Below are 20,021 nucleotides of genomic sequence, written 5' to 3' on the forward strand. Positions count from 1 at the left end.
GTCTGCCTCTCAAATGATCAGGCTAATGAAGATTTTGTTCTATTTGTAATAAGAGCCTATGTCAGATTCACATGGTGATCGACTTGGCCGGTCCCGCTTTACAGCCAATGGGGGAAGAGCCTGGGAGCATGGCCACGGCGTGATCACGGGATGTCAGCTAGGTGATTGGTTTCGCTGGTCTTGGCCTCAGCCAATGGGAAGACAAGTCAGGGGCGTGGTCCCGGGAGTTGATGGGGAATCTAGGTGATTGGTTCTGCTGGTCTTGGCCTCAGCCAATGGGAAGACAAGTCAGGGGCGTGGTCCCGGGAGTTGATGGGGGATCTGGAACATTCGGCGCAGGCTATTGAGGATTGGCTGGAGGGTACCACGTGACCCAGGCGTTAAATAAGGGGAGAGAGGAGAGACACGGGGTCAAACACAGAACTAAGAGAGGGGGAGAGGCCACGCGCGAGTGGGGCTCCGGGTGCCACGTGGTGGTGTGCCTCTGGTGGCTGTCTGCCCGCTTCCCGTTGCCTGCCAGCAACGGGGAGTGTTTGTGAACTGCAAAGAAAGTGAAATAAAAGGACCGATTCTACAAGCCGTCTCCAGCGTGTTATTACATATTCAACATCAAACACACGTGGCCTTGTCACAATTACTGCGATGTGGAATGTGAGCGCACGTGATGATTTGCCGGTGGACGAGGTTGTTGTCGGAGTTGCCCATCAGCAGCGTGCAGATGTGGCTGTCCGGAGCTGTGCGCTGGGACTGCAGCTCCGCAAAGTTCTTCAGAACCACTGTGATCATCACCTCAGCCACAGCCTTGTAGTGCCGGTGACCCTGGGGGGACAAACAGCAACCAGCGCTATTCTGAATTGATGATAGGCAAAGCTTAGCAAGCCATGAAATTAAATTGACTTTTCTAGATTTGAAGCTTTCGTGACTGCACGGATTTATAATCTTAGGTTTTTTTGGTAAAGTCACGTAGGTAAAAAAATTGGAATTAATAAAAATAAAAATAAAATGGAAATCACGACGTTTCGGAGGCAACACAAAACTCCGTCTTCAGGTGGAAACGGAGGCTTGTGTTGCCTCTGAAACGTCGTGATTTTTATTTTATTTTTATTTTACTTTTATTAATTTTAATTTTTTACCTACGTGACTTTACCGAAAAAACCTAAGAATATGAAATTGACTTTTACTAAGGTGAAGATAAAAGTTAATTAGTCGATTTCTTCATTTAAAACCTCGGGAAAAAACACTTAACAAAACACAGAAAAATTGTAGCAACATGTCGATTTAAAGCTTTCGTGACTGCAGAGATTCATCTTCTTGGTTCTTTCGGTAAAGTCACGTAGAAGGGAAATAATAAAGTCATAAAAATAAAACACAATAAAATACAATTCTCACGACGTTACGGCCACAACGCAAGCAGCCGTCCTCAGGTGGAGAACAGGTCTGTCTGCTTCAGACGCTGTCTTTCCGACAGACCTGTTCTTCACCTGAGGACGGCTGCTTGCGTTGTGGCCGAAACGTCGTGAGAATTATTATTTATTAAGTTTTATTTTTATTATTTTATTATTTCCCTTCTACGTGACTTTACCGAAAGAACCAAGAAGATGTAGCAACATTCTAAAAGCCAACGGCCACTTGCCCCACTGTAGTCAGCAGCAGTGGCGGCTCCTGCACAATCTCTCAGGGGGGGCAAATGTCTGGATGATTGATAAGGATAAGCTCCACCCATGCAATGGATACATTAACAGCTTAAGCAGGTAAAGGCAACTTCACTTCTTTAATATTAATGACAAATAAAGTGACTCTTACAATACATCTTGTTTCTATACTCACTATTATTACAATCCACTCAGTTTCTTTTATTAAAGATTCCACTAGGTGGCGACAAATAATATTGTTGACTGAAACGTGCTTACGTATGATGAGGGCTCAGACTCATCTACCTGCACCATGCTGACTTGGTACTTGGGAAGATGCTGAACGGCGTCTTTCATCTGGTTCCCAAATGGAGGGTGTCTGTTCACTATCTGCACAATGCAGGAATACACCACCAGCAAAAACATCATTTGAGTTTTGTTGAAATGTTGTTTACATAATTGGTGTTTTACCCTTCTATCTGGCAACAAAACGGACACCTTTTTTTTGACAAGGAGTAAAAAAAAGGTGTCAGTTTTGTTGCCAGATAGAAGGGTAAAAAAACAATTATCATATTTTTACTGGCAAATGAGGTTCCAATGATGTTGTTTACAAACAAGAAATGCACTCGTTATTGGCTGGTGTTACTATTATTAAGGAAGGCTGACGATTATAATGCGTTATAATTATAATAAAAGTGTTTCCCCCTTTTTTCTGGCAACAAAACTGAAACCTTTTTACGAGGAATCACGTGGTGCATTCACCACAATACTTGTGGTCAGTGGCGGCTCCTGCAAAATCTCCCAGGGGGGGCAAATGTCTGGATGATTGATAAGGATAAGCTCCACCCATGCAATGGATAAATTAACAGCTTAAGCATGTAAAGGCAACTTCACTTCTTTAATATTAATGACAAATAAAGTGACTCTTACAATACATCTTGTTTGTTTCTAAACTCACTATTATTACAATCCACTCAGTTTCTTTTATTAAAGATTCCACTAGGTGGCTTACGTATGATGACGTAAGCACGTTAGGGCGAGCCCTCCCGGAAGCCGTAGAGAATGCTTTGCAGCGCCCCCGTTCGAAAAGAACATCTTTGAATGCAAGTCTATGGGGCCACTCGGGGCGATTCTCAGCCGGAGTGAAATCGCCCAAAAAGAGGCGGTACTCCACAGAACGTGACATTACGCTGATTGGACTATATCCAGAGGCTGACAGTGACGGCTAGCGTGACTCTGTGGTTCAATGACATTGGTGGTGCGTCGCCCAATCGCCCTAATGAAGAAACCGCCCCTGCTTGTGGTCAACATGCAAACAAAAACACACACTCTGATAATATGATGCATTGCCCTTGGAACCGATTGGTCCACCCCAGAGACGGCTTTCTTTTGAGCCTCGCCTCAATTGGTGCCAGACCAGAGGAGGTCTAATGATGTAGATGCTCACCCCGAGCCCTCGTTACTTTGATAGCGCAGAATAGTCTGTGAGCTGTACGCCTTTTGCGCTGTTGACACATTTCGATTTAAAGCTTTCGTGACTGCAGGCATTCATCTTCAGATTCATCTGCAGCTCCTTACTATTCAAATTGCGTTGTGGCCCGAAACGTCGTGAGAATTATTTTATAATGTTTTATTTTTATTATTTTATTATTTCCCTTCTACGTGACGACTTTACCGAAAGAACCAAGACGATGAACCCATGATCTCACCAACTCAATTTCCCGCCCATGAGTGTTTGCAATTTTCTCAAAAGATGTCAATCCAGCGTTGACCAGTGCGCTGGACATTGAGAAGCCTACAGCAGAAACACACCGAGGTTAAGTCGCGTCTAATTGAAGGGTCTTCTGAATAGAATTTCGTGGTTGTCAATCATTGCGTACGTATTGCTTTTATACGTAAAAGGGACGATCATTTACCGATTTTTTCAAGTTGTTTTAAAACGGAAGGTGAATTCTCCCAAAGCTTTGCACGAAAACATTTCGTGAGTTGGACTGCATTCAGCACGGCCTGGAAGTTATTCCGTTTATCCTTTTGTTGCAAAAATTCGGCGAGACCTACAAACGCAAAACGGAGTTACAACAGATATTAATACTTCTAGATTTGAAGCTTTCGTGACTGCAATGATTCATATTCTTAGGTAAAGTCACCGTGTAGGTAAAAAACATAAAATAGTAAAATAAAATAAAAATCACGACGTTTCGGAGGCAACGCAAGCTTCCATCTTCAGGTGGAACCGTCACAGCCACGACAGCCGTATCAAGTACATGAGAGATTGCAAGAGCTACCACTCCGTATATATAATGGTTGGAGAAGATAGATATAAATACTGCCGTGCTTTTAAACGTTAGCTCCGGAAACAAAGTGCATTTGTTTTAATGGTGCAGTTGAAACTGACATTTTGTAAGTCTGATTCCAGTCCTGAAGATTTTCGCAGTGTCCTGTATCAACGCAAAATCTTGCACGAGGACACATCCCAGCTGAGCTTGAATGAGACTACAAACAAAGCATCATTTCAATTGTGTAGCAAAGCAGAATTCTCCACTTGAACACACTTTTTGTTGCAATATAGACGCAGTTTCGAGTGTTAAAGTGAGTGTCAATACATCTTGAAGGCTCTCCAATTAAAATGTATAATAATCTGCAAATGTGTAGAACGTTAAAACTCTAAGCACGAATTTTTCGATTTAAAGCTTTTTTCGTGACTGCAGGGATTCATCTTCTTGGTTCTTTCGGTAAAGTCATCATGTAGAAGGGAAGTAATAAAATAATAAAAATAAAACATAATAGAATAATTCTCACGACGTTTCGGCCGCTTGCGTTGTAGCCGAAACGTCGTGAGAATTATTTTATTTTATTATGTTTTATTATTTTATTACTTCCCTTCTACGTGACTTTACCGAAAGAACCAAGAAGGTCTAAACACGAAATTGTGTTGCTAACGAGAAATAAAGTTCATAACCAACTCCAAATGTAAACGCATGTGCTATCTTAACAGGACCATTGAAACCATAGCTGTACCTACCAGTTGATTTTCATTTCACTGGTTTTTATTTTACCGGGCATTGGAAATCTGAAATGATATAAGCATTCAGACTCACTCATAATGGTTTATACAAATAACTAATACACACCCAATATACAATATACACTAAACATGTGCTCATACCGACTTAAACCCCATTCGTTTATCCATACAATATTTTGAAATACGTAATACATTAACAACTACTATTGTCTCAAATATGTAAATGTTTTCTCACCTGATGTTTCACCATCCGAGAAACCTTTTGTTTAAATTAATTTTAATAAACAATTTAGACGATAAAACATTTGATATGAAACTTTCAACATAATTCCAGTAGGGTTGGTTCTGGATTTTGATTCCAAAGATGTAATGACATTAACACAGGATCTTAAAAAATTAACCCGTAAAACAAAGTTTTTCACTATAAATCCTTTATATGCGTGGCATCGGTTTTATTTTATTATTCATTTCTGTTTTTTTTTTAGTAAGAGTTTCATTTTTATCACATTGGTATTTAAATTAAATATGAAAAAAAATTCCCTAAAAAGTGGAAAATTTTGGAAAAAAATTTTCACGAAAATAAATTGTCACGCACAACGAGTCTGTGCGCAAAATGTCAGCTCGATAGGATCACGGGAAGTGGGTTAAAAAACGACCGAAAGATTTGCACGGTCGTAAGCAAGCAAGTGAACTTAATATAAAGGATTTAAAATAAGTATAACCCGTAAAAACAAAGTTTTTCACTATAAATCCTTTATATGCCTGGCGGCTAGAGTCCTCTCGTCCTCTGGCTTGAGATGGCTGCCACCTATGGGTCAGATGATTGTCTGCCAGTATTAAGCAATTGGTAATTAAATATTTAATATGTTTTCCCTAAACAGTGTAAAATTTTGGAAAAAAAATTTCACGAACATTAATTGTCTCGCACAACGAGTCTGTGTGCAAAATGTCAGCTCGATTGGATCACGGGAAGTGGGTTAAAAAACGACCGAAAGATTTGCATGGTCATAAGCGCGCAAGCAAGCAAGCAAGTGAACTTAATATAAATGATTTTTAAAAATACCTAACATTCTTCAAACTGACCAAATATACCATTTCAAAATTGCAATTTATTGTAATGTAACTTTGCCAACACACATTATGTATAATTGTATATTTACAAATGGCAATTCACCTACATTGGTTTAAACAAAAGTGACTGCTGATGAGACACGAAATGTCAACACCAGTCCAGAGTTTGGTTGCGTGGAACCAAGTCTGCTGAGATGATGCACTCCCACAACTCCACGTGGCGGCTGATAGGAAGTGTCACGTGTCTGCATTATTTCATGTGGATGGACAGATACAGTGAGGGGGGGAAAAGTATTTGATCCCCTGCTGATGTAGTACGTTTGCCCACTGACAAAGAAATGATCAGTCTATAATTTTAACGCTAGGTTTATTTGAACAGTGAGAGACAGAATAACAACAACAAACTCCAGAGAAACGCATGTCAAAAATGTTATAAATTGATTTGAAAAAAGTATTTGATCCCCTGCTGATGTAGTACGTTTGCCCGCTGACAAAGAAATGATGAGTCTGTAATTTTAACGGTAGGTTTATTTGAACAGTGAGAGACAGAATAACAACAACAAAATCCAGATAAACGCATGTCAAAAATGTTATAAATTGATTTGCATTTTAATGAGGGAAATGAGTATTTGACCCCCTCTCAATCAGAAAGATTTCTGGCTCCCAGGTGTCTTTTATACAGGTAAGGGGCTGAGATTAGGAGCACACTCTTAAAGGGAGTGCTCCTAATCTCAGCTTGTTACAGTGAGGAGGGAAAAAAGTCTTTGATCCCCTGATGATTTTGTACGTTTGCCCGCTGACAAAGAAATGATCAGTCTGTAATTTTAATGGTGGGTTTATTTGGAGAGTTTGGAATCTGATTGATTGATTGCTTCTGTGAACAGGTGTCTTTTATACAGGTAACAAGCTGAGATTAGGAGCACTCCCTTTAAGAGTGTGCTCCTAATCTCAGCTCGTTGCCTGTATAAAAGACACCTGGGAGCCAGAAATCTTTCTGATTGAGAGGGGGTCAAATACTTATTTCCCTCATTAAAATGAAAATCACTTTATAACATTTTTGACATGCGTTTTTCGGGATTTTTGTGTTGTTATTCTGTCTCTCACTGTTCAAATAAACCTACCGTTAACATTACAGACTGATCATTTCTTTGTCAGCGGGCAAACGTACTACATCAGCAGGGGATCAAATACTTTTTAAATCCTTTATATTAAGTTCACTTGCGTGCTTGCTTGCTTGCTTAGGACCGTGCAAATCTTTCGGTCGTTTTTTAACCCACTTCCCGTGATCCAATCGAGCTGACATTTTCCACACAGACTCGTTGTGCGTGACAATTTATTTTCGTGAAATTTTTTTCCTAAATTTTACACTTTTTAGGAAAAAATTAATCATATTTAATTGCCAATTGCTTAATGGTGGCAGACAATCATCTGACTCATAGGTGGCAGCCATCTCAAGCCAGAGGACGAGAGGACTCTAGCCGCCACGCATATAAAGGATTTATAGTGAAAAACTTTGTTTTTACGGGTTAAATTTTTCCCTCACTGTATGTGAAAGAGGCATATTGTACGCTTATTATTTTCCCCCATTCTTTACGACGATGCTAATGTTTATTTTGCGATGTGTCACCGATTGTTACCGTATGATGTGCTTTTTGGCCACGTTCAATGTGTTCAGGGCTTTCTTTTCATTGACGCGGAGTGCGATGTCTTTGTACTCTCGACAGCTTGAGATGAGCGTCACCTGTAAAGAAGGTCAAAGATCAAGATGTCATCGTGGCCAACACCGTTGATGCCGCTACACAGAATTGGAAAAGAATTCCACCCTCCATCAGATCCCGCATCTGCACACAATGAGCTCCCAAGTCTGCCCTGACACTAAACGCACATCCATTACAGGGTCAAATCAGTATTTGATGACCACCAAACATGGCAAAACTGTTTTCTTCTTCTTGGTTCTTTCGGTAAAGTCATCACGTAGAAGGGAAGTAATAAAATAATAAAAATAAAACATAATAAAATTATTCTCACAGAGTCAGACTCTGTCGCCTCGACGGACCTGGTTTTCACCTGAGGACGGCTGCTTGCGTTGTGGCCGAAACGTCGTGAGAATAATTTTATTATGTTTTATTTTTATTATTTTATTACTTCCCTTCTACGTGGTGACTTTACCGAAAGAACCAAGAAGATGAATCCCTGCAGTCACGAAAGCAGCTTTACATCGAAACGTGCCAATGAGTTAATGAGTTAAGTCAAGAAAGCTTTAAATCAAAATGGCAAAACTGTTTTCTTCTTCTTGGTTCTTTCGGTAGGAGTGGCAGCAGTGGCAGCAGCGGCAGCAGTGGTAGTAGCAGTGACAGCAGCGGCAGCAGGGGCAGCAGCGGCATCAGCGGCAGCAGCGGCAGCAGCGGCAGCAGCGGCAGCAGCGGCAGCAGCGGCATCAGCGGCAGCAGCGGCAGCAGCGGCAGCAGCGGCAGCAGCGGCAGCAGCGGGTAGCAGCGGCAGCAGCGGCAGCAGCGGCAGCAGCGGCAGCAGCGGCAGCAGCGGCATCAGCGGCAGCAGCGGCAGCAGCGGCAGCAGCGGCAGCAGCGGGTAGCAGCGGCAGCAGCGGCAGCAGCGGCAGCAGCGGCAGCAGCGGCAGCAGCGGCAGCAGCGGCAGCAGCGGCATCAGCGGCAGCAGCGGCAGCAGCGGCAGCAGCGGCAGCAGCGGCAGCAGCGGCATCAGCGGCAGCAGCGGCAGCAGCGGCATCAGCGGCAGCAGCGGCAGCAGCGGCAGCAGCGGCAGCAGCGGCATCAGCGGCAGCAGCGGCAGCAGCGGCAGCAGCGGCAGCAGCGGGTAGCAGCGGCAGCAGCGGCAGCAGCGGCAGCAGCGGTAGCAGCGGTAGCAGCGGCAGCAGTGCATCAGAGAAGATACGGAGCAGGGTAGCAGCGGAGCGAAGGACTCTGGGAGAGCTGGAGAGAGAGCGGAGGGACACAGAGCGCCGCTGATGGCGGATGGCGTGGCGGGGCGAACGGGTGGCCACGGAGCGGCGATGAGGAGAAGGTGTGGACCTTGAGGAGAAAATAAACGGGACGAGAAAGACAACACGAGTACGAGTTCTACATCTGCTCAATTGTTTGTCTGCTTATTAATTTGTTTTACTGGTAGGAACGAAGTGAACCAGCCTACAATAGATTATATCGTCTGTCCGATGTCCGATTCGGTGTAGCAACATCGCCCCCTACTGCAAACACTTGGCAGGACCCTACAAAAACCTTTAGACTCAGTGAGGCTTTCCTGGCTAAACAAGTGTAACATTCCCTTATAATTCCTTGAGATAGTTTTTTATTAAAACATTTCAATTAAAAATTAACTCACAGCGGCCTAAAGCCTACAGCTAGGCCTAAAGCCTAGAACTAGGCCTCAAACTCTCCCTTCGTATCGTACCCCCGCGTGTGTGAAAGGGAGTTAATGTTTAACAATGTTACATTCCCTGATGTTTTTAAATAGAAACATTTACATTTAAAGCTTTTACATTAACAATTAAAACATTTAAATTAAAAATTAACTCACAGCGGTCTAAAGCCTACAGCTAGGCCTAAGGCCTAGAACTAGGCCTCAATCTCTCCCGTTGTATCGTCCGTTTAGGTGTAGCAACATCGCCCCCTACTGCAAACACTTGGCAGGAACCTTCAAAAACCTTTACACTCAGTGGGGCTTTCCTGGCTAAACAAGTGTAATAATACATTATGTTTATATTCTTTGCTTATTCGTTCCTACCAGCCCACCCCGCAGGGACCTGTTACAAAATAACTCGCGGCCTGTTGTCAAATATCCAAAATAATAGTCTACAGCCGCTTGTCAAATCCGCTGCTGCTGCTGCTACTGCAAGTCGTTGTGGTTGTTTGATTCGCGTCACACACACACACATCCTTGTCAGTTCTAGATTTGAAGCTTTCGTGACTGCAAGGATTCATATTCTTAGGTTTTTTCGGTAAAGTCACTGTGTAGGTAAAAACATCAAAATTAATGAAAATAAAATAAATAAAACAAAAAATCACGACGTTTCGGAGGCAACACAAGTCTCCGTCATCTGGTGGGACCGTCACAGCCGAATTAGCTGCATCAAGTGAGGCAATGATTCAAGATGTGATCCCTTATAAGCAAGTTGAAGGTGGGGAGGAGAGGGGGGGGGGAGCTCATCAGAATGTGGTAGCCAATGATGAGCCCCCCCCCTCTCCTCCCCCCCTTCAACTTGCTTATAAGGGATTACATCTTGAATAATTGCCTCACTTGATACAGCTAATCCGGCTGTGACGGTCCCACCAGATGACGGAGACTTGTGTTGCCTCCGAAACGTCGTGATTTTTTGTTTTATTTTATTTTATTTTCATTAATTTTGATGTTTTTACCTACACGGTGACTTTACCGAAAAAACCTAAGAATACGAATCATTGTCTGTTAACATGATCACAGTCACGAGCTGTCATGCGTTGTCATGAACCCTTTCTTAAAGTCTTAAAGTCTTAAAGTCACTTTATTGTCAAGTGTGTTACATGCGTGGTGGTCAAGGTTGACACCAAGGTTGACACAGGTCACACAAGCTAGGGGAGAGGTACGTACCGGTCTGGACCGGCCCGGATTGACAGGGACGAGAGGTGGTTGGAACGGCTCTGAGGGGAGGGGGCTGGCGAGAGCCAGGGCCCGAGACACCCCCACCCCTCAGAGAGAGGGGAGATATAAGACGGCTCCCGGAGAGCGGAGGGGTCGATCGGAGGAGAAGCTGAAGGAGGAGAGCCGGAGATCCTGGACCCCCAAACCTCAAGGATGCCGCCCCTCTGGAACTGAGTGGGCTGAGTAGCTGTAGGCTAGGGAAGAGAGTAGCTGAGTAGCTGTAGGCTAGGGAAGAGAGTAGCTGAGTAGCTGTAGGCTAGGGAAGAGAGTAGCTGAGTAGCTGTAGGCTAGGGAAGAGAGTAGCTGAGTAGCTGTAGGCTAGGGAAGAGAGTAGCTGAGTAGCTGTAGGCTAGGGACGAGAGTAACAGAGTAGCTGGAGGCTAGGGAAGAGAGTAGCTGAGTAGCTGTAGGCTAGGGAAGAGAGTAGCTGAGTAGCTGTAGGCTAGGGAGAGAGTAGCTGAGCTGAGTAGCTGTAGGCTAGGGAAGAGAGTAGCTGAGTAGCTGTAGGCTAGGGAAGAGAGTAGCTGAGTAGCTGTAGGCTAGGGAAGAGAGTAGCTGAGTAGCTGTAGGCTAGGGAAGAGAGTAGCTGAGTAGCTGTAGGCTAGGGAAGAGAGTAGCTGAGTAGCTGTAGGCTAGGGAAGAGAGTAGCTGAGTAGCTGTAGGCTAGGGAAGAGAGTAGCTGAGTAGCTGTAGGCTAGGGAAGAGAGTAGCTGAGTAGCTGTAGGCTAGGAAGAGAGTAGCTGAGTAGCTGTAGGCTAGGGAAGAGAGTAGCTGAGTAGCTGTAGGCTAGGAAGAGAGTAGCTGAGTAGCTGTAGGCTAGGGAAGAGAGTAGCTGAGTAGCTGTAGGCTAGGGAAGAGAGTAGCTGAGTAGCTGTAGGCTAGGGAAGAGTACTGAGTAGCTGTAGGCTAGGGAAGAGAGTAGCTGAGTAGCTGTAGGCTAGGGAAGAGAGTAGCTGAGTAGCTGTAGGCTAGGGAAAGAGAGTAGCTTGAGTAGCTGTAGGCTAGGGACGAGAGTAGCTGAGTAGCTGTAGGCTAGGGAAGAGAGTAGCTGAGTAGCTGTAGGCTAGGGAAGAGAGTAGCTGAGTAGCTGTAGGCTAGGGAAGAGAGTAGCTGAGTAGCTGTAGGCTAGGGAAGAGAGTAGCTGAGTAGCTGTAGGCTAGGGAAGAGTAGCTGAGTAGCTGTAGGCTAGGGACGAGAGTAGCTGAGTAGCTGTAGGCTAGGGAAGAGAGTAGCTGAGTAGCTGTAGGCTAGGGAAGAGAGTAGCTGAGTAGCTGTAGGCTAGGGAAGAGAGTAGCTGAGTAGCTGTAGGCTAGGGAAGAGTAGCTGAGTAGCTGTAGGCTAGGGAAGAGAGTAGCTGAGTAGCTGGAGGCTAGGGAAGAGAGTAGCTGAGTAGCTGTAGGCTAGGGACGAGAGTAGCTGAGTAGCTGTAGGCTAGGGAAGAGAGTAGCTGAGTAGCTGTAGGCTAGGGAAGAGAGTAGCTGAGTAGCTGTAGGCTAGGGAAGAGAGTAGCTGAGTAGCTGTAGGCTAGGGAGAGAGTAGCTGAGTAGCTGTAGGCTAGGGAAGAAGTAGCTGAGTAGCTGTAGGCTAGGGAAGAGAGTAGCTGAGTAGCTGTAGGCTAGGGAAGAGTAGCTGAGTAGCTGTAGGCTAGGGAAGAGAGTAGCTGAGTAGCTGTAGGCTAGGGAAGAGAGTAGCTGAGTAGCTGTAGGCTAGGGAAGAGAGTAGCTGAGTAGCTGTAGGCTAGGGAAGAGAGTAGCTGAGTAGCTGTAGGCTAGGGAAGAGAGTAGCTGAGTAGCTGTAGGCTAGGGAAGAGAGTAGCTGAGTAGCTGTAGGCTAGGGAAGAGAGTAGCTGAGTAGCTGTAGGCTAGGGAGAGAGTAGATGAGTAGCTGTAGGCTAGGGAAGAGAGTAGCTGAGTAGCTGTAGGCTAGGGAAGAGAGTAGCTGAGTAGCTGTAGGCTAGGGAAGAGAGTAGCTGAGTAGCTGTAGGCTAGGGAAGAGAGTAGCTGAGTAGCTGTAGGCTAGGGAAGAGAGTAGCTGAGTAGCTGGAGGCTAGGGAAGAGAGTAGCTGAGTAGCTGTAGGCTAGGGACGAGAGTAGCTGAGTAGCTGTAGGCTAGGGAAGAGAGTAGCTGAGTAGCTGTAGGCTAGGGAAGAGAGTAGCTGAGTAGCTGTAGGCTAGGGAAGAGAGTAGCTGAGTAGCTGTAGGCTAGGGAAGAGAGTAGCTGAGTAGCTGTAGGCTAGGGAAGAGAGTAGCTGAGTAGCTGTAGGCTAGGGAAGAGAGCTGAGTAGCTGTAGGCTAGGGAAGAGAGTAGCTGAGTAGCTGTAGGCTAGGGACGAGAGTAGCTGAGTAGCTGGAGGCTAGGGAAGAGAGTAGCTGAGTAGCTAGGCTAGGGAAGAGAGTAGCTGAGTAGCTGTAGGCTAGGGAAGAGAGTAGCTGAGTAGCTGGAGGCTAGGGAAGAGAGTAGCTGAGTAGCTGTAGGCTAGGGAAGAGAGTAGCTGAGTAGCTGTAGGCTAGGGAAGAGAGTAGCTGAGTAGCTGTAGGCTAGGGAAGAGAGTAGCTGAGTAGCTGTAGGCTAGGGAAGAGAGTAGCTGAGTAGCTGTAGGCTAGGGAAGAGAGTAGCTGAGTAGCTGTAGGCTAGGGAGAGAGTAGCTGAGTAGCTGGAGGCTAGGAAGAGAGTAGCTGAGTAGCTGTAGGCTAGGGAAGAGAGTAGCTGAGTAGCTGTAGGCTAGGGAAGAGTAGCTGAGTAGCTGTAGGCTAGGGAAAGAGTAGCTGAGTAGCTGTAGGCTAGGGAAGAGAGTAGCTGAGTAGCTGTAGGCTAGGGAAGAGAGTAGCTGAGTAGCTGTAGGCTAGGGAAGAGAGTAGCTGAGTAGCTGTAGGCTAGGGAAGAGAGTAGCTGAGTAGCTGTAGGCTAGGGAAGAGAGTAGCTGAGTAGCTGTAGGCTAGGGAGAGAGTAGCTGAGTAGCTGTAGGCTAGGGAAGAGAGTAGCTGAGTAGCTGTAGGCTAGGGAAGAGAGTAGCTGAGTAGCTGTAGGCTAGGGAAGAGAGTAGCTGAGTAGCTGTAGGCTAGGGAAGAGAGTAGCTGAGTAGCTGTAGGCTAGGGAAGAGTAGCTGAGTAGCTGTAGGCTAGGGACGAGAGTAGCTGAGTAGCTGTAGGCTAGGGACGAGAGTAGCTGAGTAGCTGTAGGCTAGGGAAGAGAGTAGCTGAGTAGCTGTAGGCTAGGGAAGAGAGTAGCTGAGTAGCTGTAGGCTAGGGAAGAGAGTAGCTGAGTAGCTGGGCTAGGGAAGAGAGTAGCTGAGTAGCTGTAGGCTAGGGACGAGAGTAGCTGAGTAGCTGTAGGCTAGGGAAGAGAGTAGCTGAGTAGCTGTAGGCTAGGGAAGAGAGTAGCTGAGTAGCTGTAGGCTAGGGAAGAGAGTAGCTGAGTAGCTGTAGGCTAGGGAAGAGAGTAGCTGAGTAGCTGTAGGCTAGGGAAGAGAGTAGCTGAGTAGCTGTAGGCTAGGGAAGAGAGTAGCTGAGTAGCTGTAGGCTAGGGAAGAGTAGCTGAGTAGCTGTAGGCTAGGGAAGAGAGTAGCTGAGTAGCTGTAGGCTAGGGAAGAGAGTAGCTGAGTAGCTGTAGGCTAGGGAAGAGAGTAGCTGAGTAGCTGTAGGCTAGGGAAGAGTAGCTGAGTAGCTGTAGGCTAGGGAAGAGAGTAGCTGAGTAGCTGTAGGCTAGGGAAGAGTAGCTGAGTAGCTGGAGGCTAGGGAAGAGAGTAGCTGAGTAGCTGTAGGCTAGGGAAGAGAGTAGCTGAGTAGCTGTAGGCTAGGGACGAGAGTAGCTGAGTAGCTGTAGGCTAGGGAAGAGAGTAGCTGAGTAGCTGTAGGCTAGGGAAGAGAGTAGCTGAGTAGCTGTAGGCTAGGGAAGAGAGTAGCTGAGTAGCTGGAGGCTAGGGAAGAGTAGCTGAGTAGCTGTAGGCTAGGGAAGGAGTAGCTGAGTAGCTGTAGGCTAGGGAAGAGAGTAGCTGAGTAGCTGTAGGCTAGGGAAGAGTAGCTGAGTAGCTGTAGGCTAGGGAAGAGAGTAGCTGAGTAGCTGTAGGCTAGGGAAGAGAGTAGCTGAGTAGCTGTAGGCTAGGGAAGAGAGTAGCTGAGTAGCTGTAGGCTAGGGAAGAGAGTAGCTGAGTAGCTGTAGGCTAGGGAAGAGAGTAGCTGAGTAGCTGTAGGCTAGGGAAGAGAGTAGCTGAGTAGCTGTAGGCTAGGGACGAGAGTAGCTGAGTAGCTGGAGGCTAGGGAAGAGAGTAGCTGAGTAGCTGGAGGCTAGGGAAGAGAGTAGCTGAGTAGCTGTAGGCTAGGGAAGAGAGTAGCTGAGTAGCTGTAGGCTAGGGACGAGAGTAGCTGAGTAGCTGTAGGCTAGGGAAGAGAGTAGCTGAGTAGCTGTAGGCTAGGGAAGAGAGTAGCTGAGTAGCTGTAGGCTAGGGAAGAGAGTAGCTGAGTAGCTGTAGGCTAGGGACGAGAGTAGCTGAGTAGCTGTAGGCTAGGGAAGAGAGTAGCTGATTAGCTGTAGGCTAGGGAAGAGAGTAGCTGAGTAGCTGTAGGCTAGGGACGAGAGTAGCTGAGTAGCTGTAGGCTAGGGAAGAGAGTAGCTGAGTAGCTGGAGGCTAGGGAAGAGTAGCTGAGTAGCTGTAGGCTAGGGAAGAGAGTAGCTGAGTAGCTGTAGGCTAGGGAAGAGAGTAGCTGAGTAGCTGGAGGCTAGGGAAGAGAGTAGCTGAGTAGCTGGAGGCTAGGGACGAGAGGCTGAGTAGCTGTAGGCTAGGGAAGGAGTAGTTGAGTAGCTGTAGGCTAGGAAGAGAGTAGCTGAGTAGCTGTAGGCTAGGGAAGAGAGTAGCTGAGTAGCTGTAGGCTAGGGAAGAGAGTAGCTGAGTAGCTGGAGGCTAGGGAAGAGAGTAGCTGAGTAGCTGTAGGCTAGGGAAGAGAGTAGCTGAGTAGCTGTAGGCTAGGGAAGAGAGTAGCTGAGTAGCTGTAGGCTAGGGAAGAGAGTAGCTGAGTAGCTGTAGGCTAGGGACGAGAGTAGCTGAGTAGCTGTAGGCTAGGGAAGAGAGTAGCTGAGTAGCTGGAGGCTAGGGAAGAGAGTAGCTGAGTAGCTGTAGGCTAGGGAAGAGAGTAGCTGAGTAGCTGTAGGCTAGGGAAGAGAGTAGCTGAGTAGCTGTAGGCTAGGGAAGAGAGTAGCTGAGTAGCTGTAGGCTAGGGACGAGAGTAACAGAGTAGCTGTAGGCTAGGGAAGAGAGTAGCTGAGTAGCTGTAGGCTAGGGAAGAGAGTAGCTGAGTAGCTGGAGGCTAGGGAAGAGAGTAGCTGAGTAGCTGTAGGCTAGGGACGAGAGTACAGAGTAGCTGTAGGCTAGGGAAGAGAGTAGCTGAGTAGCTGGAGGCTAGGGAAGAGAGTAGCTGAGTAGCTGTAGGCTAGGGAAGAGTAGCTGAGTAGCTGTAGGCTAGGGAAGAGAGTAGCTGAGTAGCTGTAGGCTAGGGAAGAGAGTAGCTGAGTAGCTGTAGGCTAGGGAAGAGTAGCTGAGTAGCTGTAGGCTAGGGACGAGAGTAGCTGAGTAGCTGGAGGCTAGGGAAGAGAGTAGCTGAGTAGCTGGAGGCTAGGGAAGAGAGTAGCTGAGTAGCTGTAGGCTAGGGAAGAGGTAGCTGAGTAGCTGTAGGCTAGGGAAGAGAGTAGCTGAGTAGCTGTAGGCTAGGGAAGAGAGTAGCTGAGTAGCTGTAGGCTAGGGAAGAGAGTAGCTGAGTAGCTGTAGGCTAGGGACGAGAGTAGCTGAGTAGCTGTAGGCTAGGGAAGAGAGTAGCTGAGTAGCTGTAGGCTAGGGAAGAGAGTAGCTGAGTAGCTGTAGGCTAGGGAAGAGAGTAGCTGAGTAGCTGTAGGCTAGGGACGAGAGTAGCTGAGTAGCTGTAGGCTAGGGAAGAGAGTAGCTGAGTAGCTGTAGGCTAGGGAAGAGTAGCTGAGTAGCTGTAGGCTAGGGACGAGAGTAGCTGAGTAGCTGTAGGCTAGGGAAGAGAGTAGCTGATTAGCTGTAGGCTAGGGAAGAGAGTAGCTGAGTAGCTGTAGGCTAGGGACGAGAGTAGCTGAGTAGCTGTAGGCTAGGGAAGAGAGTAGCTGAGTAGCTGGAGGCTAGGGAAGAGATAGCTGAGTAGCTGTAGGCTAGGGAAGAGAGTAGCTGAGTAGCTGTAGGCTAGGGAAGAGAGTAGCTGAGTAGCTGGAGGCTAGGGAAGAGAGTAGCTGAGTAGCTGGAGGCTAGGGACGAGAGTAGCTGAGTAGCTGTAGGCTAGGGAAGGGTAGCTGAGTAGCTGTAGGCTAGGGAAGAGTAGCTGAGTAGCTGTAGGCTAGGGAAGAGAGTAGCTGAGTAGCTGTAGGCTAGGGAAGAGAGTAGCTGAGTAGCTGGAGGCTAGGGAAGAGAGTAGCTGAGTAGCTGTAGGCTAGGGAAGAGAGTAGCTGAGTAGCTGTAGGCTAGGGAAGAGAGTAGCTGAGTAGCTGTAGGCTAGGGAAGAGAGTAGCTGAGTAGCTGTAGGCTAGGGAAGAGAGTAGCTGAGTAGCTGTAGGCTAGGGACGAGAGTAGCTGAGTAGCTGGAGGCTAGGGAAGAGAGTAGCTGAGTAGCTGGAGGCTAGGGAAGAGAGTAGCTGAGTAGCTGTAGGCTAGGGAAGAGAGTAGCTGAGTAGCTGTAGGCTAGGGACGAGAGTAGCTGAGTAGCTGTAGGCTAGGGAAGAGAGTAGCTGAGTAGCTGTAGGCTAGGGAAGAGAGTAGCTGAGTAGCTGTAGGCTAGGGAAGAGAGTAGCTGAGTAGCTGTAGGCTAGGGACGAGAGTAGCTGAGTAGCTGTAGGCTAGGGAAGAGAGTAGCTGATTAGCTGTAGGCTAGGGAAGAGAGTAGCTGAGTAGCTGTAGGCTAGGGACGAGAGTAGCTGAGTAGCTGTAGGCTAGGGAAGAGAGTAGCTGAGTAGCTGGAGGCTAGGGAAGAGAGTAGCTGAGTAGCTGTAGGCTAGGGAAGAGAGTAGCTGAGTAGCTGTAGGCTAGGGAAGAGAGTAGCTGAGTAGCTGGAGGCTAGGGAAGAGAGTAGCTGAGTAGCTGGAGGCTAGGGACGAGAGTAGCTGAGTAGCTGTAGGCTAGGGAAGGGTAGCTGAGTAGCTGTAGGCTAGGGAAGAGAGTAGCTGAGTAGCTGTAGGCTAGGGAAGAGAGTAGCTGAGTAGCTGTAGCTAGGGAAGAGAGTAGCTGAGTAGCTGGAGGCTAGGGAAGAGAGTAGCTGAGTAGCTGTAGGCTAGGGAAGAGTAGCTGAGTAGCTGTAGGCTAGGGAAGAGAGTAGCTGAGTAGCTGTAGGCTAGGGAAGAGAGTAGCTGAGTAGCTGTAGGCTAGGGACGAGAGTAGCTGAGTAGCTGGGCTAGGGAAGAGAGTAGCTGAGTAGCTGGAGGCTAGGGAAGAGAGTAGCTGAGTAGCTGTAGGCTAGGGAAGAGAGCTGAGTAGCTGTAGGCTAGGGAAGAGAGTAGCTGAGTAGCTGTAGGCTAGGGAAGAGAGTAGCTGAGTAGCTGTAGGCTAGGGACGAGAGTACAGAGTAGCTGTAGGCTAGGGAAGAGAGTAGCTGAGTAGCTGTAGGCTAGGGAAGAGAGTAGCTGAGTAGCTGGAGGCTAGGGAAGAGAGTAGCTGAGTAGCTGTAGGCTAGGGAAGAGTAACAGAGTAGCTGTAGGCTAGGAAGAGAGTAGCTGAGTAGCTGGAGGCTAGGGAAGAGAGTAGCTGAGTAGCTGTAGGCTAGGGAAGAGAGTAGCTGAGTAGCTGTAGGCTAGGGAAGAGAGTAGCTGAGTAGCTGTAGGCTAGGGAAGAGAGTAGCTGAGTAGCTGTAGGCTAGGGAAGAGAGTAGCTGAGTAGCTGTAGGCTAGGGACGAGAGTAGCTGAGTAGCTGGAGGCTAGGGAAGAGAGTAGCTGAGTAGCTGGAGGCTAGGGAAGAGAGTAGCTGAGTAGCTGTAGGCTAGGGAGAGTAGCTGAGTAGCTGTAGGCTAGGGAAGAGAGTAGCTGAGTAGCTGTAGGCTAGGGAAGAGTAGTACTGAGTAGCTGTAGGCTAGGGACGAGAGTAGTTGAGTAGCTGGAGGTAGGGAAGAGAGTAGCTGAGTAGCTGTAGGCTAGGACGAGAGTAACAGAGTAGCTGGAGGCTAGGGAAGAGAGTAGCTGAGTAGCTGTAGGCTAGGGACGAGAGTAACAGAGTAGCTGTAGGCTAGGGAAGGAGAGAAATGAGAATAGAGCCGGAGGCTGTACCTGCCTAGGTTGTGTGTGTGGGACTGTCTCCCCAGTGAGTCCTGAGGACTAGTGTCATCGGAATAAAAGCGTGTGGCCTATACGACGTGTCGGTCTCATTCAAGAATACTACACATGCATGACATACAACACAGATGGAATTACAGTCCTCTCTCTTGGTCCCACGGTGCAACCAAGCAATACAAAATTAATCACAATTAACAGACATAAATAAACAATCAACAATCGGCGATCAACACAGATGAATAATCAAAAATGTAATAACTTAAAATAGACAACAGTCAAGAATTTTTTAAAATGTAAAATATTATTTAAATAAAGTATTTAAAGAAATAAGATATTGAAACCAGTGTGGTAGTGCGATGTAGTGCAATGTGCAGTCCAGAGATCAGGATGTACGAGTGAATGTGTGTGTGGGGGATGGGGTCAGGGGGCAAAGGGGGGGTGGGTGGGCAGAGGAGGAGGGGGCTCTCTGCCTCTGCTAAGTAAGGGAGACTGCTCAGTCAGCCGTGTTGACGTGAGTTGATGGTGGCGATGTGGAACAATGAGAAGCCAACTCTGTGACCTGGCTTACCAGGTCTTGGATGGCTTCCGATCCCTGTATAGTGCCAAACAGCTTGATGGTGTCAAATGCCATGTAGTAGGAAGCCATCAATCTACCGACATCTGTGCAACATAAAACCAGTTTTGTTGAAATAGCAAAACATTAAAAGAAAGGCAAAGGAGGTCCCGTGATATGTCAAAAATTAACCCGTAACAATCAAAGTTTTTCACTATAAATCCTTTATATGCGTGGCGGCTAGAGTCCTCTCGTCCTCTGGCTTGAGATGGCTGCCACCTATGGGTCAGATGATTGCCTGCCACCATTAAGCAATTGGTAATTAAATATAAAAAAATCTTAAAAAGTGTATAATTTTGGAAAAAAATTTTTCACGAACATTAATTGTCTCGCACAACGAGTCTGTGTGCAAAATGTCAGCTCGATTGGATCACGGGAAGTGGGTTAAAAAACGACCAAAAGATTTGCACGGTCGTAAGCAAGCAAGCACTCAAGCAAGCAAGTGAACTTAATATAAAGGATTTAAAAATAAACTTAAATTAAATGCCAGGGTACCGGTGGCTATACTTCATGCCTGTAATACAGGGTGGCTCGATCAAACACAAATTCTAGATTTGAAGCTTTCGTGACTGCAAGGATTCATATTCTTAGGTTTTTTCGGTAAAGTCACGTAGGTAAAAAATGTAAAATTAATAAAATAAAATAAAAATCACGACGTTTCGGAGGCAACACAAGCTTCCGTCTTCAGGTGGAACCGTCACAGCCACGACAGCCGTATCAAGTAAATGAGAGATTGCAAGAGCTACCACTCTTTTTATTAAACCAACCAT

At 46.8% G+C, this 20,021-nt stretch overlaps 1 protein-coding gene across 1 annotated transcript in view; it reads right to left on the reverse strand.

Moving 5' to 3' along the window:
• The window catches only part of LOC133362811 (probable ATP-dependent DNA helicase HFM1), a 134,488-nt gene that overhangs the window by 20,729 nt on the left and 93,738 nt on the right, over positions 1–20,021 (reverse strand). Inside the window, exons 16-23 of the mRNA XM_061581756.1 lie at positions 19,207–19,298; positions 7,365–7,468; positions 4,654–4,701; positions 4,027–4,124; positions 3,548–3,685; positions 3,341–3,426; positions 1,938–2,021; positions 662–819 (exon numbers count right to left, since the gene is read on the reverse strand). Coding sequence (XP_061437740.1) covers positions 662–819; positions 1,938–2,021; positions 3,341–3,426; positions 3,548–3,685; positions 4,027–4,124; positions 4,654–4,701; positions 7,365–7,468; positions 19,207–19,298 — 808 coding nt within the window. The remainder of the gene's footprint in view (positions 1–661; positions 820–1,937; positions 2,022–3,340; positions 3,427–3,547; positions 3,686–4,026; positions 4,125–4,653; positions 4,702–7,364; positions 7,469–19,206; positions 19,299–20,021) is intronic.

The sequence above is a fragment of the Lethenteron reissneri genome, unplaced genomic scaffold, assembly GCF_015708825.2.
Source record: "Lethenteron reissneri isolate LAM-NWPU_2019-01 unplaced genomic scaffold, ASM1570882v1 scaffold_1630, whole genome shotgun sequence".
Taxonomy (NCBI): Eukaryota; Metazoa; Chordata; class Hyperoartia; order Petromyzontiformes; family Petromyzontidae; genus Lethenteron; species Lethenteron reissneri.